General features: G+C 38.9%; 3 protein-coding genes across 3 annotated transcripts; 1 reads left to right on the top strand and 2 right to left on the bottom strand.

Moving 5' to 3' along the window:
* The first annotated feature begins 15,931 nt into the window (after nt 1-15,931).
* P884DRAFT_257850 (uncharacterized protein) lies at nt 15,932-18,035 on the top strand. The gene has a single exon (XM_069441190.1). The coding sequence runs from the start codon at nt 15,975-15,977 to the stop codon at nt 17,955-17,957; it is 1,983 nt and encodes a 660-aa protein (XP_069298819.1). The 5' UTR covers nt 15,932-15,974; the 3' UTR covers nt 17,958-18,035.
* Nucleotides 18,036-18,450: 415 nt separating this feature from the next.
* Nucleotides 18,451-19,890, bottom strand: P884DRAFT_197228 (uncharacterized protein; the record flags this gene model as incomplete). The annotated part of the gene is made up of 3 exons (XM_069438046.1): nt 18,451-19,312; nt 19,384-19,703; nt 19,825-19,890. The coding sequence occupies 3 exons, from the start codon at nt 19,888-19,890 to the stop codon at nt 18,451-18,453; spliced, it is 1,248 nt and encodes a 415-aa protein (XP_069298818.1).
* Nucleotides 19,891-20,609: 719 nt separating this feature from the next.
* Nucleotides 20,610-22,304, bottom strand: P884DRAFT_196853 (uncharacterized protein; the record flags this gene model as incomplete). Its single annotated transcript, XM_069438019.1, has 2 exons — nt 20,610-21,570; nt 21,664-22,304. 2 exons carry the CDS (start codon nt 22,302-22,304, stop codon nt 20,610-20,612), a joined length of 1,602 nt encoding a protein of 533 aa, XP_069298817.1.
* Nucleotides 22,305-22,320: the final 16 nt, after the last annotated feature.

Genomic DNA, 22,320 nt, shown 5'->3' with positions numbered 1-22,320 from the left:
ATTAATAACCTAGATCTAAATGACTATTAGGAGCCGGAGTTTGAAATAAGCTAGGAGGTTATAGTAGGCGATATTAGGGTAGTACTAGCTAGAGCGGCCCTATAGAAGGCCCTAGGGGAGGACCTCCTCCCTATAGGCCTATTAAAGGCCTATAGGTAGCTATTCTACCAGATATTAGCTATATTAGCCTTAGAGAGCTTATAGCTCGGCTATTTCCTAGCCTAGTTTAAAAGGGCTAAGATAATAGTCCTCTATAAGCCTAGCAAACCCCTATAGGCCTACTTTACCCTAGGTAGTTATAGGCCTATAGTACTCCTACTAATAGTAGGTAAGGTACTAGAGGCTATAGTTACCTAGAAGGTAATAGCCATTATAGAGGCCTATAGGCTTCTCCTAGCTAAGTAGATAGGTAACTAGGAATATAGGTCTACTAAATTAGCTATTTAGCTTATTATAGCCTAGGTTTAAGAGGCTTAGAGGTATAAGGTAGCTACCTCCCTCCTATAGCTCGATATCTTAGGGGCTTTCGATACTATTAACTATACCTAGCTACTAACCACTTTATAGAGCTAAGGCTTCCTAAAGTGGTTAGTAGTCTAGGTTAGGGAGTGGCTATAGGATAGGGTAGCTATCCTTTACTTTAATAGCTAGGAAATAAAGGATATAGTAATAAGGGCTATAGTCCCCTAGGGGTTACCCCTCTCCCCTATACTATTTATTCTCTATATAGCCTCCCTCTACTAGGCTATTTACTAGGCTAGCCCTATAGTTAGTTTAGTAGGCTTTACTAATAATACTAACCTTTTAGCCTTTAGGAGGGCTAAGGAGGCCTATAATAATTAGCTATAGAGGGCTTAGAAGGCCTACCTATAGTAGGTAAGGACCTAGGGTATAGCCTTTACCCTAGAAAAGTACAAACTTATCTACTTTAATAGGGGCTAGAAATAGTAATTACGACTACTAGAGCTCCTATAGCCTAGAGAGGGTATTATTACTATAGCCCCTTCGAAGTTAGCTAGATTCCTAGGGGTCTAGCTAGACTAGAGGCTATAGTAGGGCCCTTACTATATAAAGGTAGCTAAGAAGCTAGAAACCTAGTAGTTTACCCTAACTAGGCTTACTATAAAGACCTAGGGCCCTAGCCTATTATAGGCCTACAAGGTCTATACTAAGTATATCTATAGCGCCCTAACTTATAGGGCCTTAAACTTCTATAAGCCTACCAAGCTAGGGGGTAAGCTAGAAGGCCCTACTAGGGAACTATCAAAGGCCTAGTATAGGGCCCTTTAGGTAGTTACTAGGGCCTATAAGGCTACCCCTATCTACTACCTTAAAATAAAGGCCTAGGTACTACCCCTTAACCTCTATCTTAACAAGAGGCTAGCTAACTTCGAAGCTAAACTTAACTAGTTACTCTTATAGACCAGGGCAGGCCTAGGGGCCTCCTAGGTCCCTATAAGGGCTCTTATCTAATAGGCCTATAATAGGCTTAGCTAGAGGTTCTAGAAGAGAAGGACCAAGGTAAGGGGCTAGGAGCTAAAGCCTATAGCCCTAGAGGTAACAAGGTTAATAGTCTAGTAATAGGTCTAGGAGGGCTATAGAGGGGGTTAACCCCCCCTATAGACCCTATAAAATAGACTATAGGCTATAGAACTAGCTATAGTAGCTAGCTAGAGTAACTATTAGAGGGCTGACTAAGCTAGTAGGAGGATATAGTATATATTAGATAAAGACCCCTTATACCTAGTTTTTATAGGGGAAGGCCTATAAAGGTACTAGGGCCTAACGAAGGCCTAGAGCTCCCTACTAGTATAGGCCTATATAGGGGCTATTAGCCTCTGTAACTTCCTTTTTAGGGTTTAAGTCCTAAGGGTTAATACCCCCTACTATACCTATAGCTAAGGGAGAGAGACTGTAGAGCACCTGGTTATCTAGTGTCTGAACCTACTAAGAAGCCGAACGTAGGAATCCTAGGAAATACGGTCGTAAAGGGACCTAGACCTCGTTTTATAGGGTATAGGGACTTATAACTATCGTTTAGTAAGGAGGGTTCTATAGTGGCTAATAGACCTAGGGAGGCTCCCGGAATACCGCCTTGTAAAGAGGCTAGACTAGGAGGGAAGGCCTCTATAGGGCTATTCTAGCTACTTTTCCTTTTCTCTGTAGTGTACTAGTTTTCTAGATTAGGCGTTAAAGGCAGGATAGAGGTTTTTATCTAGCCTATTAGGTATGGTTTCCTTTATATATAACTAGAGAGGCTCTGGTATGCTTATTAGTATAATGGTATAGGACTAATAATAATAATAATAATAATAATATATAATATATATATCTATTAAGTTTTATTTTTCTTATTAAATATTAACCTAGGAAATAAAACCTATGAAATAGCCCTTTAAGAAGACTAGATTATAAGGTAAATAATCTTCTTAGGAACTAGAAATATCTACTTATACTTTATAAAGAATAAGATAGTAAACTACTAAAAGATATAAGAAATATAGAGAGTTTTATAAGTATCTTAATATTGAACTAGAATCTAATAGTTAATAGTTAATCTAAAATAATTATATAATATAGAAAATATATACCTTAAAAGAAGGCTAATTATATTATAAAGATAGGCTAGAGAGGTCGTAAGATTAGAATTAGCTTCTACTATCAAGCCGTTATAAATACTTAGAATGTGTATCTTAGAGCTCTAAAGATTATACCCCTTAACTTAAAGAGTAGGGGAAGAAGGCCTAGAAAAGGGTAAAGTAAAACGCTAGAGAAATGTTAACAAAGCCGAATAATAGTCTATAAGCTATAATAGTAAATTACTTCATAAGAGAGCACTTTATATCCTTATAGAGGAAACTATAAGGTAGGAAATTCTCTAGTTATATTATAATAATACTAGAGCTAGGTACTTTAGGCATAAAAGAACTAATAAGCTTATTCAAAGGAAGTTTAAATAGGAAAGATTAGTAAAAGATATAAAGAAATAGTATTAAACGTACTATATTTATTTAATAAATAAATCTAGGTAATATTAAAAGTATAATAGCTTAGAATCCCTATTAATCTATAGCTAACTATAGTAAGAAACTAATATAGATTTAATTATAGATTTTCTTATAATAAATTTCTAAGTAGACGAAAAGAATATATTATTAGTACTTATCGATTAATATACTAAAACTAGTTTTTTACTATTAATTTAGATATTATTAGTTAATAACTTATTAAATTAGTTTATAACGAAACTAAACTTAAATATAGTATATTAAAAGGCTATATAAGTAACTATAGCTCTATCTTTACCTCTTAATTTTAGATAGACCTCTACTACCAAAACTATATCTATAGGAGACTTTCTATAGTATTTTATACCTATATTAATAAGCAAATAGAACAAAGTAACTAGATATTAATATTATATCTTAACTATTTTACTATAATAAATCTTATAATTAAGGTATAAATCCTCTTTAATATAGAATTTATATATAATAATATTACTAATATAACTATAGGATTAGGACTATTTTAAGCGCTTATAAGAAAAAAAATATATAATTTTATTATAAATTAAAGATAATTTACCTAAAGGGAGGTATTACCTTAATATAATTATATAGGTTAAGAAGTATAATATACTAGCCTTATAACAACTATAGATAAATATATAATGTTTTATTTAACTACCTTAGGGAAAGAAAGAGGAGAAAGTAAATATAGGGCCTCAAAAGAGGTCCTACTCCTTATATAACAGGTATATATATATTCCGGTTAGGGCCCGGTTAGGTACTAGGTTAGGGCCTAACCAGGTCCTAAGCACGTGCCCTACAAACGCCCTATAAACGTATATAGGTCCGGTCCGAAACCGGGTATAGCCTATTATCGATTAGCCCGGGTAGAGCCTAAGCCCTTGATATACCCCCCTTCTTTTTCTAGTCGGATGTTTAGGTAGGTCTGCCTAGCGTCACCATAGTGATAGGTCCTATACGTGTCGGCGGTCTATATATATGGCCTGTCTTTGTTTAGGTCCTATATAGGGCCTAGTCTTTATTTTGACGCTATATAGGTCCTGGCCTTTATTCGAGGTCAAAGTAGGGCCTAGTCTTTGTTCGGGGCTAGTACGTGCCCTCCTAGCCCTACTCTACAAACGTATATAAATTTCTACTCTTACTCCCTCTGACTTTGACTTCTTCTCTTTTTATAACCTACCAATTCCTCCCTACCTCTACCTACCTATGCTCTATCCTACTACCTATACCTATACTATATCCTTAAGATTTTTTTTTTAATTAGAATATCTACTATAGTTAGCTTACTTAGTAATAATAGTAGTAACTATTATCCTAGTAGTAATAAGAATAAAGATTATAGTATAAGTTTTCCCTCTATTTTTCTAACTATAGTTATAATATATATATCTTAGGTCTTTACTAATTGCCTACTTTTAGTATAAGAACTAGAATATTTCCCTTAGTAGGTTTACCATTGAGGGTAACTCCTCTAATAAGGAGTTTAAGCTCTAGCCTAAGAAGTTATAGTATTATCTTAATTATATTTACTATATTCTAAGTAGTAATAATATTATATATATTCCTAGTTATAATATATCCTATATAATATACTATTCTACCTATAATCCTTATATTTAAGACCTATAATTATAGGTAAATAATCTATATTTATATATAGGTATCTATAAGATTATATATTATTATAACGAGAGTATAGCCCTAGAGACTCCCCCCTAGCTAAAGACTATAAACTATAGTATATATAAGGTAGTCTTTATACCTATATTTACTACCCTAATACGTTCCTTTACTATAATTATAGAGGCTATACAGGCTAACTATTCCCCTACCTAGCTTACCTTCTCCCCTACCTAGGCTACTAACTCCTATCGCTATAACGATAACTATACTATAGTTATACTCCCTTATACCCCCTCCTACTATAGTAATGCCCTCCCTATTACCTTTAACCCTACCCCTACCCTATAAGCTACTAGGTAACTTATATATTACGCTATTATATAAAATAATACTATATTATATTAGATATAGTATATAAATAAGAATATATTAACTCTAGTTAATACTAATACTACTCTTATTACCTATATCCTAGGTATACCTTTGCCTATATCTTAGGCTTGCTATATTCCTATTATACGCCCTATACCTATCCCTATTAACTTTAACTATGCCTATACCTAATGCTCTAGCTCTCCGGCCAAACGTATACTATACCTAGTCTAGGACGATGAGGAGCCTATCCTTACAGCTCCTAAAGACATTATAGAGGGGGAGGAAGAGGATAAGTACTTAGAGAAGGATAAGGAATAAATATATAATATATTATTATTATATATATTTATCTTATAATTAGTTTGGTCGGTATACCTATAACATAGCTACTACCTATCTACCCCAGGTTTGCCTATATATATAGAAATTTTAGATCGTTTGCTTATATATTTCCCTATACTTTCTCCTTATAACCGGCCTATCGTTTAGGTAAATATCCCCCTATTCCTATTCAAAAGTGTCAAGCGCTTTGGTATTCTCTAAGTTTTCTAGCGGTTCCTAAGTTAGGGTGTCATATCCCTTCTACTTTACTAGTACGTTATAGCGGTTCCCTCTCCCCCTCGCATTCCTAGTTACAAGGATCGCTTTTACCTTATATTCTTCTTATAGTAATCTATCCTATAAGAGTTCTAATACTAGGCTAGGGTAGGTATCTAATATATATTATAATAGGAGCAGGTTAGACGTAGTACGCTTAACTAGATTAACGTAGAAGGTAGGGTATAGGCCCTAGGGAATATCTAAAGTAATAGTTAGTAATATTAGTACCGCTATTACCCTATATTTAGTATTAACCTAGTTAAGTTTCCGACTTAGGTAGTTAATTTTAATATTATATAGGGATAATTATACTTTATCCCCTACCTTAAACCTTTTAACTAGACGTTAAGATCGATTAGCGTTTTCTTACTAGTGCTATTATATATATATAGTAGTAGCCTAGGTCTACTCTATACCTTCTTTTAGGTAGTATAGGAAGTTAATAGCCTTCCCCTATAGGGTCGAAGTAGGAGCGTCTAGGAGGTTAGCAAATTAGATAAAACTTATATTATAGCTATAGAGGAGGTAGCTTACGCTCGTTCTAGTTACCGTTAAGTTATAGTTATTAATTGTAAGCTAATATACTAGAAGATATTTAGGCTAGTTATACTAGGTAAAGGAAATAATAGTCTATAAGATAGTCTATATCTCCTAGTTTATATATTTTATACCTCTATTTATTTAGGGGTAATAGGCTATTAATAGTAATTATTTAATCTTAATAATCTTATAGAGAGAAGTCTAGAATTAGCTAAGCTAGTCCGAGCTATAGTTAGTAATAATCTATATTAGAAACCTATAAAACTGTTACTATATATCCTAGAACCAAAGTATATATATTTCGGCCCCTATTAAAGATATAGCCTTAAGTTAGATATATTTTAATAACTGATTAGTAATTACTATAAGATAATAGGGTAAGTTCTTCTCTTATATTAGGAGGTTAACTATAAAGTTAATAGAAATCTATTTCTAGAAGTAGTTAGTAATAAGTAGAGATTAGAGGAGTCCTTATTATAGTTACTATAATACCTTAGCCCTTTGGTATATATAATAGTTCCTTACGAATTACTTTATATTAGAGGATATAAGATCCTAATAATAGTCTTATTAAAGTATTTTAAATAACCTATTCCTCCCTAGGTAACCTAATATAAGGGAGTTATAAACTCGTTAAAAGATAATAATAATAAGGGGTTCCTATGTAGGGAGCTAAAGTCTCCTCTAAAACTAAAGAGTACCTTATATACTTAGAGAATAGTCTATAATCTAGGTTTATATTATATTTACCTCTTTAGGGAACTTCTAGGCCTTATCTTAGATAGCCTAGAGTCGGTATATATAATATTTATCCTTAAGAACTCCCTTATCCTAGAGAGATATAAGCAAGCTATCCGTGAAAATATTACTCCCCTTAGGTAGGTAAGATATTTCTAGTAATTCTAAGGTAGTAGAGGTATCTAATTAGATAATAGGAAGAAGTTATATAGTATATTATATATCTTTAGGGAAGTCTTATTTATGATAGGATAGGGTATTAAGACAAGATACCTATAATCTAGGATAGTATTAGAGCTCGAAGTTAAAGTAAGAGAGTATCTTAGCTTATTAAGCTTATCATTTACTAATAGGATAGGGCTAGATAAAATATTTAAGGTTCTTATAGTTAGTTAGGATTTAGAAAGGGGCTATAATACTATAGAGCTCTATTAACTAAGCCTTTAAATAGGAGATAATTATAAGTAATTCCTTATTATAGATTATATAATTCCTTTTAGCTAGGGTTAACTTTATAGAATAATAGGCTATAAGATATAAAATCTTATCTTCTCCCTATTAAGAAAGGTATTTACTAAGGGCCGTCCTAGAATAATCTACCTTAAGAACTATCTCCCTTTTAAGGTCCTATTATACTAGGATTAGCTCTAAGATAAAGGCTATCTTAAGGGCTTCGAAGGCCTCTTACTCCTCCTTTCCCTACCAAAATAGGGTATTTTTATAGGTTAACTATATTAAAGGTATAGTTATCTTAGAAAAGTTAAGAATAAAGTTATAGTAGAAGTTAACGAACCTTAAGAAACTCTATACTCCTTGAACTTTCTATAGTACCTCCTAATCACAGATAGTAATAAGCTTCTTAAGGTTAGGATAGACTTAGGTACTAGCCTTAATAATATAGCTAAGGTATTTAACTTCTTTTATAGCAAACGTATACTTCTTAAGGTTAAGAGCTAACCCTACTATTTATAGTCTCTAGAGAACTTCTCTAACTTATTTTATATAGTCCTTTCTATTACCTACTATATATATTAAGATATTATTAAGGTATATCGTTATAAAGTCTCTAAATATTAGGCTAAAGGTATTATTAATATATTACTAGAAAGTTATAGGTATATCTACTAATCTAAAGGGGTAGACTAGCTACTTAAAGAGTCTAAACCAGGTTTAAAATACTATTAAATACTTATCTCCTTCTATAATCTAGATATAGTAGAAGGCTACCCTAATATCAAGCTTTGTAAACTATTAAGCCCTAGCTAAGGAGTAAAGAGTCTCCTTAATTAATAGAAGTAGGTATCGATCCTACTTTATAATCTTATTTAGGGCCTAGTAATCTATATAGAATCTCTATCCCCTATCTATCTTCTTTATTAAAAGGATAGGAGTAACGGCTAAAGAGGAACTTACCTAAATCTATACCTTATCTAATAGATTAACGACCTATTTCTAGACCTCTAATAGGTAATCTTATAGTATATTATAGAGGGGTCTCTAAGGGAGTTTAGGAATCTTCTTATTAGGACCTTCTTTTAACTTGATATAATGGTCGGTAATACCACGGTAAGGAGGTAAACCGCTAGCCTTCTCCTTGTTAAAGAGGTTAGCAAAGTTATAAATCTCCTCTAGTAGAGTTGCCTCTAGTTCTAAGTAGCTATTCCCCTTTTCTCTTATACCCTTATTAAGTTTATACTTTGATTTTAAGATAGTTATTATTTCCTAAATACTTATAACTAGGAAAGGTATTAGAAGTCTTCCTTTTCTATACTCTTCGAATTAAGCCTATAAAAATTATACTTATAATTTAAGAGATTCCTATCTTTTTAGTCTATAAGGAGACTTCCTAGATAAATAATCCTAGCTATACCCTAATCTCTAGGATACTAATACTTATATCTAGTTTAACCTTCTAATATTCTATCTACAGAAGGCCTAATATAATATCTTATATTAGTCTAGGGACTATATAGAATATAGCCTAACTCTCCTATCTATTGATATCTATTATAATATAGACTATTTAAGTAATCTTCTAGTTAAGATATACCCTTATTATAGTACTAAAGGTATAAGAAGTTAATAAACTAATTTATTTAAGTCTAAGCTTCTAATATATCCTTTTACTAATAATATTATAATTAGAATATCTACTATCTACTTAAGCATTTACGAAGCTAGTAAAGTTAAGGAAGACTAGAATAAGAAAAGGGGGTCTATCTATTCTCCTACTAATCTCTATAAACTTGCTTTCCTAGTAGTTATAATCTTCTAGCCCCCTTATAAGACTTTACTTAAGGGCTATTCTTTTCCCTATTCCCTATCTTCCTTATTAAACTAGTTACTATCCTCTCTTTCTTCCTTAGCCTCTAAGATATAAATATTAGCCCTTAGTTAGTTCTATTATATTAGTCTTCTAATAAGGGTATATTTATACTTAGTAATAAAGTAATCCTTCTATCTATATTAAATATATACTCTAGCTACCTATTATACTATCTATACCTCCTAACTAACCTATTTTACCCTTAGGATATCTCCTTTATATCCCTTTAATTAGTCTTTACTAAGACCCTTCTTCTATAGGTTAATTTATATCAAGTTAATATTAGTTATTAATATATCCCTATCTATATCCTTCTCTCTCTATAGCTTAGATATTACCTATTATCTTTATATCTACTAATATCTATTACTTAGGTAGAGAGCCTTAAGGTCTATTATAATTTTATAGTATCTCTCTACTATTACTATATAGTTATCCTAGGGAATTCCCTATCTAATAGCTATATACTTAAGTCTTAGAAAGAGATATTACTATAGTTTAATTAAATATATCTTATTATTCTAAAGGAGACTATCTACCTTTAAGAGTTTTACCTTAAACCGGATAATAAAGGTAAAGAATAGCTTATTATCTCTCTATTATAAGAACTTAAGCTCTAATAAGGCTACTATCTTCTTATAGGGGTCGGAAAAGACACTCTCAAGGTATTAAAGAAACTAAGCCAGATTATATCTAATCTTTAGGCCTATAGTTTTATAGTATACTATAACCTAGGTCTAAACCTATTACGTTAGGTTTCCCTAGATAAAAACCTATTAGTTATAGTTAGAACCGATAAAGTCTCTATCTATTATAAGGATATATTCTATCATGCTCTTCTAAGCTATAAAAAGTTCCTTCTTACCATTAAAAGGTTCCCTAGTTAGGAGGCGCTTCCTTTAAGGCTACTATCTCTCTAGAGACATCCTGACTAAATCAGGGGTTAGTATAGGCTAAGTCTAGGACACCTAGAGGGAGTCGATTATAGCGTTCTACTATACTACCGCTACTTAGAGGGAGTAGACAAGTTCCTATAACTCTACTAAGCTTAAGGGCGTATATATCCTAGATTCTGCTATAACTAAGCCGCTAGTCGTTCGCTTAGGAGGGTTATTATTAACCAAAGGTAGTTAAAATGTAATATACTAGCCTTATAGTAACTATAGATAAGCGTATAATGTTTTATTTAACTACCTTAGGGAAAGAAAGAGGAGAAAGTAAATATAGGGCCCGAAAAGAGGTCCTGCTCCTTATATAGCAGGTGTATATATATTCCGGTTAGGGCCTGGTTAGGTGCTAGGTTAGGGCCTAACCGGGTCTTAAGCGCGTGCCCTACGAATGCCCTACAAACGTGTATAGGTCTGGTCCGAAACCGGGCATAGCCTGTTATTAATTAGCCTAGGTAGAGCCTGAGCCCTTGATAAGAAGTTATAAATATTATAAAAATAATTAGAAGAGTATAAGAAAAGGGTTATTTAAAATTATAAATATTATAATAATAAAAAATACTATGAAAAGATATTTAGGAGGGGTAATTTTATTCTACTTTTTACCTAAAATCTTAGGCTAAAGGTATTAATAAAATTAACCCCTAAGTTTATTAACGTATTTTAGGTACTTAACCTAGCTAGTTTATTAATATATTAATTGATATTACTTATATAGTATACCTAATTATATAATATATTTTCTATTTTATTACTTAAACTATCGTATTCCTATAGCTAAAATAAGGTAAAATAGATACTAATACCTAAGCTAGAAGATAACAAGGAATAGGAAATTAAAGAAGTTCTAATAAAGTAGGTTAATAATAGAACCTAATAATTCCTAGTAAGATAGAAGAGATAGCCTTCTAACGTTAACTAAGAGGTAGATAAAGAAGATATTACTAATATATAGGATAAGGTATATATATTTAGAGGGTATACTATAATTATATAGTATCTAGGAATATCTATTAAAAGGTAAAAGAAGATACTAAGAAGAGGGCGCTTACAAAAGGCACCCTAACCTATATTATAAGATACAAGTATATAAATTTAGGAGGTATATTATAACTATAAAATACCCTAATATAGTAGTTAAAATGTAAGAGAAGAGGCCTAGAAGAGGGTACCCCTAGGAGGGGCCTTAATCTATATTAAGGAGAAACGTATTCTAGCCTAACCCTATATTAAAATTAAGACGATAAAGGCCTTATAAAGAGTAGTAAAAATTATAAAAAGAAAATATTTTATTATAGTACTATAAATCGGTAGAAAGCTCTATAATATTAATCTAGGATTAAAGGGGTATCTACTCTATATAATTAAAAAATTGAAATAATTTTTTATAATCTTTAAACACCCTTTAAAAGCGATTATAGGAAATAAACTCTAGGTCTAATATATATTTAGCTAAGAATCTAGTTACTTTGCCCCTATTACCTAAGCCTCCTATTATAAATACACCTAATTTGGTAATAAAGTTATACTTGGTTATTTACTAAGTAATATAACCTGTATTAATAGGCTTTATATAAGGTAATACTAAATGTTATTAGATTATAAGATCTAATAAGACCTACCTTATATTAATAAATAATTAGATAAACTAAAATATAACTAAACTTACTATATTAGTATTAAACTTAGGCTATAGGTTAGTAGTTATAATTATATATTTATAATTAGTTATAAATTTGCTATAAGTTAACTACTACTCCTATAAACATATTAATATCTAGGCTAAATTATAGGTAAAAACAAATAGTTCCTATAGAGGTAATCTTTCTATTACTCTTATTAGTAAGGCCTATATTTAACTAATAATACTTCTTAATAGCATTGAAAGTAATAACTCTATTATTAGATAGTATAGTAATATAGTAGTAATAGTACTTACTAAGCGCTAGAGAATTATCTAAATTAGTTATATCTAGCTTAGGAGCCGCTATAACTTTATAAGTAGCCTAAATAATAATTATTAAGTTAACTATATTACTAATTATAATACTAATAGCCTAAATAATCATTAATATCACTAATAGCCTAAATGATCATTTATACCTAAGAAACTACCCTTAAGATATATACTTACTAGGAGGTAGCTTATCTAATAGCCCTAGTAATAGTAGAAATACCTAAACGAGCTAGTCATTAGATATATATATTAAATATCAAGGAGAACCTTATCATTTATCTCGATTTCCTTACTAGCGCTATAAAGGTACTATATAGTAGCAAATCGTCTATATTATCCTCTTAAATCTCTATAATATTAATAGTAATAAGAAAATAAAGATTTAAAAATTTTAAAAATTATTATATATAGCTAAAGAGTAAGCGTTCTAGAGATAATAAGATTATTAATTAAAAGAGAATCTAGAATAAAAAGTAGCCTTCTAGGGAAATTAAATATTATTTTTATTAATATAATAGAGACTATCTTAATACTATATTAACTATTAGATACGAAGGTTGGTCCGGGAAGACTTTGCAAACCTATGCTAAGGCTAGGCATGTAACAACGTACGAAGTGCACCTACAATCTTATTTGTACTGTAACTTGTATAGTAAACAGATCCTCACCGCACATACAGGTTCCTCTCTACCTATCCTACCTATCCTACCTATCAGAGCCTATAAGTCTTCTAGATACGGTAGTTATAGTACTTTCCAGAGCGTTCTAGTAAGCTATCCTTTCTTAACTTGATAACTCCTGCTAACCGGCCATTAGTTAGCCTACGTTACAATGGCTCCCCTGCCTATAGACTCTCCTATACCTACCAAGTCAAGCCGCAAATATACGACTATTGCCTAACGCGTTTAAGCTCTTACCCTCCATTCTAAGGGAGCTAAGACATCTGAAATCGAAGCTACCACCGGTATAAAACAGAGGGCATTCTATACTATATTATAGAGGGCAAAAGAACAGGGTTACGTACCTAGTAGGCCTATCAAAGATAAGTATATCACAAATGCTCCAAAGTCTAGGAGACCGAAAGTAGTAACTAAACCTATTACTTAGGTTATTAAATAAGTAATAACTAAAAATAGTATTATAAGATAATATACCTATTAATAGATTGCTAATATAGTATTAGAACTACTAGGTAGAAAAGGGCTAAGTCGGATAGCTATTTAGGAATAGCTTAAGCAAGCTAGTTTTAAGAATGTTAAGTTAATAACAAAGCTAGGATTAAACAAGGCCTAGAAGATAGCTTGGCTTAAATTTGCTATAAAGGTCAAAGACTAGACCCTAGAAGATTAGAAGAAGGTAGTATAGAGCGATAAGACCTCTATTATATTAGATACTATCTATAGAAAATGTTATATCTAGCGTCAAACCTAGGAAGTAAATAGCTAACATTATATCAATAGGCATTAGAAGGGCTAGATAACTTTTATATTCTAGGGTTATTTTACTTAGTCAGAGATTAGTCCTTATTATTATTAGCTAAAGGAGATAATAAAGATAAAGGTAAGATACTAGAAGCTGATTAACGATTATAATAATACTTACAAGAAACAAGATCACTAGCTATAGGAACTTAAAATAGAAATATAGAGATTAGGGCTAATAGGAAAAGGAGGTCGTAAACCATCGTAGAAATATACTATAAAGACTAATAAGCAGGTATATTAGGGGAAAGGAGGGATTAACTAGATACGTTACTAATAGGAGGTTCTTCTTCCTCTATTCCTTCCTTTTATAAAGGAGCTTCGAAGGAAGTATAGTCAAAGTTATATCGTTTAGGAGGACAATACTAGTATATATACTTTACGATAGAATCGTCAGATCTAGGAGAAGGAGAGGTTTAAAGTCCTCGAGTAGCCACCAAACTTACCTAACCTTAACGTAATTAAGCTAGTATAGGCAAGGCTTAAACTATTATATAGGAAACAGAAGACTCTAACCTTACGAGCCTAGCTAGAAAAGGATTAGACTTAGTAGTAGCAAGAATTTCCGATCGAAAAGTTATAGCGGTATATCAAAAGGATCTAGGGGAATATCAAATAGGTGATCCGACTTGCTAGAGGAAACGAATATAAGGAGGGTATAGTTCCTAAACTACTACCCTTAGGTAAGGAGGAGCCTGGTTATCGTATATAGCGCGAATGGCTTTAGAAATCGGGTGCCGAAAGGGAAGCTAAATTAGAAGCTAAGATGGCTACTATTAAGAAGGATATTATAGATAGACTTTGTGGTGGAGAGCTTGTATATCTAATACGTAGGCGATGTCAGCGACAGACTTGTAAGTAGGGAAGACGATATACCTGCTAATAAAATAGAGCCTCTTAACTATAAAAAATAGCGAATTGAAGATTGTTATAAATGTTTAAAATAAGCCTAGTTTTGAGCTTAGTTTAAAGTGTTAGATACGTCTGTAAGCTCGGTTTAGCTATAGTATATAAGTGTCTCTTACGGTGCTGGCTGACTATACTGTATGCCAAGGTCTTGGCAACCTTGGCATTGTAAAGTCTTCCCGGACCAACCTTTGTACTTTTATAATAAAGCGAATGTTTAGATAAAATACTTAAACTATAACTATAATAATAGTAATATAGTTATAAAAATAAAGATACCTAGTACCTACCTAATTATAATATAATTATAACCTAAATTATATATATGAAATATTAAAATAATATTAATCTATTACATTTAAACATAGTCTAAAGTAAAGCTATTCTAATGCCTATAGATAGGCCCTCTAAGAGGGAGGGTAAATTATTATAAATGTAACCTAACTATATTAGTAGTAAACTATAGAGGGCCTATATTAGATACTAATAGGTATAACCTTATAAATGATAAGGATAGCTAGAGTATGACTAGAAGAAATAAACGACCGATTTAGGATATAAAATATACTAATTAGGCTATAGATCTAAAAGGGAGGTTTTACTCCCTAAAGATTAGTTCTTTCCTACCTACCTACCTACTACTAAAGATTCTAAAGGGATATAGAAAGGCAACCTACTAGCCCTAAGATAATTAACTCTCTCTGCCCTTATAGCTAGTTCGAACTTACTTAGAAGGCCCTATAAAGTTACTGCCTCTCTTAATAGTTAGCCTAGGTAGTAGAGGCTACCCTAATAATAATATTTTACTTAACTATTTTCTAAAAAAATAAAGATACTTAAATATAGGAATCATAAGGATAGATACCCTTTATATAATAGGTATATATATATCCTAATTAGGGTCTAGTTAGGGCCTAGTTAGGTTCTAAGTTAGGCCCTAACTAGACGCTGATTATATATCTAATAAATAAATAATTAATATCTTAGAAGCTAATTATATATAATTAGATAGGCTAAGTAGGCCTGGTCTATTACTAGGTAGGTCTAGTCTATTACTAGGCAAAGCCTAGTATTATTTAATATAGATAAAGCCTAGGCTTATACTAGATATATTTAAATATATTATAAGATTTTAATTTTATTTAACATTAATAGTCTATTTAATATTTAATATATAATTATACAATAATAATAATATAGCCTTATTAGTGTTTTAAGTAGTAATTTATAGTGAAATGTGGTGGCTAAGATCCCTATCTGGCTGATAACCAGGGCACGGACGTTATGATACTAGCGACAACCTTGGCATCCTCCGATTTTTCCGTTTCAATTTGCGCTTCCATGTAAGTAGAACGGCAGACCAACACCTTGCCCACCCTCGCGGAATCTAGTCCTTTCCACCGACATACCTCATTGCGATCGGCGAAGGCGCACCTGTGCGCGTTGAGGATGCCAGACAAGGCACTCAGGGTCGTTACCTACGCCGCTGGTGCCTCCCTCGCAGCAATCACGCTCATTTACGTGTTCGGGCCGACGTACTTTCTCGACGGCGATACCTCGAGGTCCGGTACCGGCGCTTTCTCGACGCGAAAGGCAGGCGTTGTTGGTCTTTCGAATCCTGCCAACGATTGTTTCATCAACTCGGTTCTCCAGGCACTCGCTGGATTAGGCGAACTCCGACTCTATCTAATACGCGAAGTTCACCGTCGAAGACTCGATGACGAAACCGTCTACACGCAGTTGGTCCCGGCCGACGCGCTGGCTCAGCTGGAAGTCGAGACTGGATCAAGGCGCTTTGGCAAGGATATACCGGGCTGGAAGTTGGAAGGGTTACAAAGAGGCGTCATCACCAAGAGCCTCAAAGATATCCTCGACGCGTTAAACGAGCGCCCGATTCACAAAAAGACGATATCTGCTGCTCCTTTTGTAAGGGCTCTAGAAGAGGCTTTCCGGCAACGCATCAGCCGGCAGCAGCAAGATGCCCACGAATTTCTGCAGATAGTGGCCGAGAGGCTCTGCGATGAGTATCATGCAGGATGTAGCGCACGATGGCTCTCCAGGCGCACTGCGGCCCTGGATGAAAAGAAACTCGCGGAGGCGCAACAGGCAACTCAGGTTCCTAGCGCGGCATCGCCCCAGTCGCATCGGCCTTCGGGCCAGACAAACACCGCCGCTCTCAACCAGGCAGCCGAGGCCTCGACAGGCGGCGCAGGGCAGAATCGTGGCTATGTGGAACATCAAGGTATGGAAGAGGAGGAAGGATTCCCTTTAGAGGGCAAGTTTGAATCACAAATCGAATGCCTAACTTGTGGTTTCAAACCACGACCTACACCCTCGACTTTCTGTACCCTTACTCTCCATGTGCCTCAGGTTCCGTCAACAACCCTGGGCGCTTGCTTCGACGGCATGTTCAAGACGGAGTACATTGACGACTTCAGGTGCGAGAAATGCCGGCTTCTACATGCGCTGTCCATCTTCGAGGTCGCCGCTCGGCGAGCTTCCTCGGAGGAGAAGAGACTGAAGGCTCAGTCAGCGGCGGAAAAGCTCCGGCTCGCCATCGAGAAAGACCCCGAGACTCCCCCGGCGGGCGTGGAACTTCCCGATTTGCACTCTGCGCCAAAGCGCAGGATCGCTCGCCACATCCGCATCACTCACTTCCCCAAAATACTGGCTATTCATCTGTCCAGGTCCATCTTTGATGCTAGCCGCTCGTCGCAGAAGAACTTGGCCAAGGTTGCATTCCCAGAAAAGCTCACGCTGGGCGGCTTGCTCCAGCAACGAAGGTACAAGTTGCTTGGCGTCGTGACTCACAAGGGAAGTCACCACAGCGGTCATTACGAGTCCTTTCGGCGTCAAAACATCTACCCGCCGTTTTCCAATCCAAGTACGTTCCAGGCTTCGGGGGTCTATAGCAGGACCCCCAGCCCCGCCTCGACACCTCGGGCCGACCTCCGGGGCCAAGCTCCGCAGGACGTCGCTGCTCCCACCTCGGCGGGAAGGCATTCCGACTCGGCTCCTCCTTGTCACCTGTCCGCGACCCCTGCGGCGGGCTCTCGCGACTCGCTGTGTGATAGCATGCGCGGCGGAGAAAGTTCCCCAGACGCTCGAAGCGGTGTCACACCCGTTGCGGCGGCGCAAGCCAGCAATTCGGACAGTGGTAGCCGGGATCCGACCGAAACAACGCCGCAGTTGAGCACCCCAAGGGCTGGCTCTCCACCGCCACGCTCCGGGACACCGGGTGCTCAATCCGTCAAGGAGCATCGACTATCGACTCACTCCACGCCAGCGGCAAGGACGAAGCAGCGGAAGCAACAGAGTCGTTGGTGGCGAATTAGTGACGACAAGATCAAAGAAGCCAGTACCCGTGACGTCCTAGGGATGCAGCGGGAGGTGTACCTAATGTTCTACGAACTCGAACGACCATATCTGTAGTTAGATGTCGGACGCTAGATGGATGGATAGAGTCACATATATCAAGAATTGTCGCGGGGTTGCTGTACGATATCTGTGCTATGTGGGTGTGTAACAAGAAGAGAAAACGAGCATGCTATTCCACTTGTATGGACAGAGTTATCCGCCGAGTGAAATCGCTACGACGCGGAGATTGTTCCTCACGCCCAAGTCCACCAGAGAGGTGAGAGGAGAGGGGAACATCATGTAAAGCACAGTTGTTGTTCGCCGCGTGCTCTCCCGCGGAAGGAGATTAGCGATGCCCGTAATATCACCAGGCTGCGGGTGGCGACCCTCTCCAGCTCAGCAAAGAAAGCAGTGTCGATTTACTGAGCCTAGGATGTAGCCATATCGCGGCAACCAGCTCGCTCGCTTGGAGAGACCGTCTCATCATTCTCCGACGCGACTGCCCTGTATCAGGATGGCCGATGACTAAGGGGTCCCGAGACTGTATGCCATCGCAACCATTGGTTCCTCATTGTCCCAGGAGCTCCTTCGCTAGCTTGCTCGCATCTTCTTCGCTTAGTGGAGGTTCCTTACGCGCAGCTTCGGACTTAGCGTCATCAAAACGCCAGAGACCGCCGGTCTTGTCGGCATCACCGTTCTCAGGCAGGCCTACGACAGGACCCAGCTTGGCAAGAACCGGGTCAGTAGCATCACTCTGGGCGGTAAAATAGCGCCGCTGCCATGTGCGCCCTTCAGCTTTCTCTTTGGCGCGCATCTCGCGCTGGGCGTTTTCGATCTTGCTCTTCTCCACGCTGACCGTGTCAAGATCCCCCTTGGCAATCGCGGCAGCCACCTTGGACCACGCCCGCCTAGATTCCAACGGATGCTGCTGCTCCAAGGGGGCAACAATAAGCTCGCTGAGGGGTAGTGGATCCCATTCCTCGACGAGGTTTTCCTTGCAATTATACTTTGCAGGGCCGGAGTGAATCTCAAAAGACTTCGTCCACTGCCCAGATACGTTGAAAAGGACATCCTTCTCCCTGCCCGTGGGGTACAAAACGGCGGTAAAGGAGTTCTTCTTGCCGGAAAGCCAGCCTTTCCCACTGTAGTCAATTTTCGCAGTGAAGCCGGTCGACGAAGTGATGAAGGAACTGCCATCCAACTCAATGTAAGGCGAACCGAAGATCAAGCCCTCGATGTGGAGAGATGGCAGGGTAATCAAGAAGGTATCTGGCTCTGTTGCAGATGGGACAGGCACAGTGAGCACCGCGTGGCCGATCTGCTTGATGTTGATGGTCTTGGAGAAGGACGCCTTCTGCGCGTTATAACCCTCCAGCCGAACGCCGCTGGGAATGTTGGTGATGTGGTACGCGGTCGCCGGTGGGTGATGACTATGGAACAAGTAAGCCATCCAGTCAGTATACTATTCGAGCGGCATCGAGAGAGGTTGCGATGCACCCACCTGACCTGCTCACTAATCAACTCGGTAGTTCCGGCGGTGTCCTCCCACTTGCCCAGGAATAGCTCGCCGAGGAATGGGTTGAGTGGCTTTTTCTCGTTGCCATACTGTTCGCTTCGGCTGGCATACTGCTGCTTCAAGGTGGTTAAGAACCACTTCAGCACCAAGAGCGCGCGCTTGGCAGCATCAGGTTCTTTGGCTGGCGCGGCAAAGACGGAAGGATGCTCGCACCAGTACGAGCTAAACTCGGTTAGGCTTGTAGACGAGAGGATGAAGGGCGGCGCAGTAAGGCTTGAGAGGTCCCCGTTAAACGACGCAATCGACTAGCCAAGAAAGCCCAATCAGTGAATGCACTTGATACCAGCGACGTCAGAAGGAGGAGATCTAGCGCAGGAACCACTGCCACGACTACCGTGCAAGGGTGGGAGGGAAGGCGTCGCACACCTTGAGAAATGCGGCCCAGCTGGCTCCAACGCCGCCGGTCTGCTGTGTCGGAGTCGCGGATTCCATAATCGTTTATCGGTATTTGAAGCGTCCAGAGAAGGCAAGGGGCCCAGGGTAGGGGAAGGGGTGAGGGGTCTGCTAGCCCTAAAAAAAAAAAGATGTTTCGTGCAATTACGGAGAGGCGAGAGAAAGGTCGGGGTGCGCGTTGTCACGATTTTTTTTTTACAGAGCACGACATAGACCAAGGCGAGGTCTCCCGGTGAAAAGGTACGCTGGGTTCAAGTTTGGTTCGTGGAGCCGGAGGAGTTCACAGCGAGCAGGGTGGGGTTAGTCGAGGTGAAGTTAGCGGGATTCTGGAAAGGGGTAGGGGAAGCTGCGACGGGAAATTGGGACGGAACTGCTCCACTCTGCGTCACTTGCAATTCGCTCCGGCAATGGTTACTATGAGTACGGACTACAGCAACCCGATGACGATGCCCAACGCAAATCTGGGAACGCCCTTTCGCATTCGAACTCGGCAGGTAGTTTGTCCGGCATGTCGAGTATATTGCCCATATCTCCAAAGCCTTGTCGTCTTTCCAGCATACGTAAATAAATACATCTGGATCCCAAGCCCAGTCTCGCAACCCACGGTTTGGTGGTTCCAGATAGATAAGGGGAGTTCTAGAGGCTAGCCTTGCGACTTGCCGACGTATTTCCTGTCTCGATTGGATTGACCATGCCCCATCACTTACCACCACCTCCTGGGCCGCAACACAATGCAAAGAAGGCAAAGGGACACACGCTCAGGCTGAAGCACTGGCCGCCCTAGATTCAACCTGCGTCGCCCACCACTCGGGCCAATTGATGACCTTCTTCCCGCGTCGCGCTTCCTCTGCGCAGAAGATCATGGCATGGCTACGAACAATTTCTTCCAATGTGCAACCCACGAGCTCTCTCTGTGCTCTGTCAGCAGACCAGCCATGGTTTTTGACCTTGTCAACCGCGAGCACGAACTGACGGGTGAGGCCAATATCACCTCCGCCATGTCCGCGGCTCTCGACCTTTGGGCGATGGACTGTTGTCTGCCCTGTGCGGAAGTCCTCGATAGTGATGGTAAAAGAATCGGCATAGATCTCGCCATCCACGCCGTATATGTGGGTGTATCGGTCACAAATCTTCTTCGTATGGGCAACCATGTGGAAAACCGCCGTTTTAGCATTACGACTGCCTGTCCCGTAGCTCCCCGGCAACGGGTCATCATCCCAGCTCAGCGTGACCACTTGCTCGTCGCATACGTCGTTGTCGCTCTCGTAGACGCATCTGCCGAACCAATTACGCCGCGCAACCTCGGAGTCCGGCGTGTCGGCGTCGTAGTCCTTGGCCAGCTCCCTAAGCACGGCATCTCTCGCCTCCGCCATGCTTTCGCAGGACTCGATATCAGAGACCACGATGCTGACGGGCCAGCCCGTGTTGCCCGATTCTAAGCCGGCCAGCTCTGGGCCGACATAGATGCGCTTCGCCGAGTACTTGCACGTGGCCTCGACAGGACAGGAGAGACAATTGGTAGCAGTCCCCGCCTGGGCCGGCTTGCGGCTTCTCTTGAAGTACTGGAGTGAGCCAGTGCTGGTGACAGTGGACGGCAGGTGGGGTGGAGAACAATCCCGGGCCGAGCAGTCTGCAGGCGAGCACAACAGCCAAAGAAGCACGTCAATGTCATGGCAACTCTTGGTGAGCAAGCTTGGAGCAGAGGTCCTCTCGCGGCGCCTACCGATCCCGTTAGCTTTGTGTATGTGTGTGTCTGTGTGTGTGGGCGGGTAGGTGCGGGAAGGAGAGCATTCATGGCCGACGCAGACGCACCAATTTCCGCGCACGTAACTGTGCGCAAAATGCCACCATCCCACAGGCTCTGTGTGCACGACGGATAAGATGTCGCCGATGACGCGGTCCTCGAGGAGCAGCTTTCGAAGCAGCATGTTGTGAGGACTGTAGCGCAGTACATGTCCGATAGAGAAAACCGCCTGTTCCCCCCGGGCAGTTCTGTTGGCCCTTAGGGCCGTGTACATGTCGATGCAATCGTCAAGCGTGGTTGCCAGTGGCTTTTCGCACATGATGTGCAGCCCACCGAGGTCAGAGAGTGCCAGAACCACATCACGGTGCATCTCATCCAGCACGCAGACAAAGACGGCGTCGACGCCTGGAGGGACACCATTCTCACCGCTCTCAACACGAGCGCGGCGTTGCTTCTCGTAGACGATGAAGTCACGCCAGTCGGAGAAGGCAGCGCCTTCGGGAGGCGGCGATTGGGAGCCCCATATCCTGGTCTCGCCGAAGCGGTTCCTCTTGTAGTCATCTGGTTCGGCAACAGCAACGACCACACCATTAGTTGCCGACACGATGGCGTCCGCATAAGTCCGACCTCGCGAACCCGCGCCGATAATGAGAATGCGCGGTGGGCTAGCGGATGGGGTAGGTTGCGTAGGTCCGTCAGTTCCTGACATTGCACCCAGCCACTGG

This window comes from Thermothelomyces heterothallicus (genome assembly GCF_042370625.1).
Source record: "Thermothelomyces heterothallicus CBS 202.75 unplaced genomic scaffold P884_scaffold_7, whole genome shotgun sequence".
NCBI classification, from domain to species: domain Eukaryota; kingdom Fungi; phylum Ascomycota; class Sordariomycetes; order Sordariales; family Chaetomiaceae; genus Thermothelomyces; species Thermothelomyces heterothallicus.
Note: the sequence above shows the minus strand (reverse complement) of the source record. Positions and strands in the feature narration are given on the sequence as shown.

Coding starts and splice junctions, on each gene's coding strand:
- P884DRAFT_257850 (XM_069441190.1), top strand. CDS start 15,975: ATGCCAGACAAGGCACTCAGGGTCGTTACCTACGCCGCTGGTGCCTCC.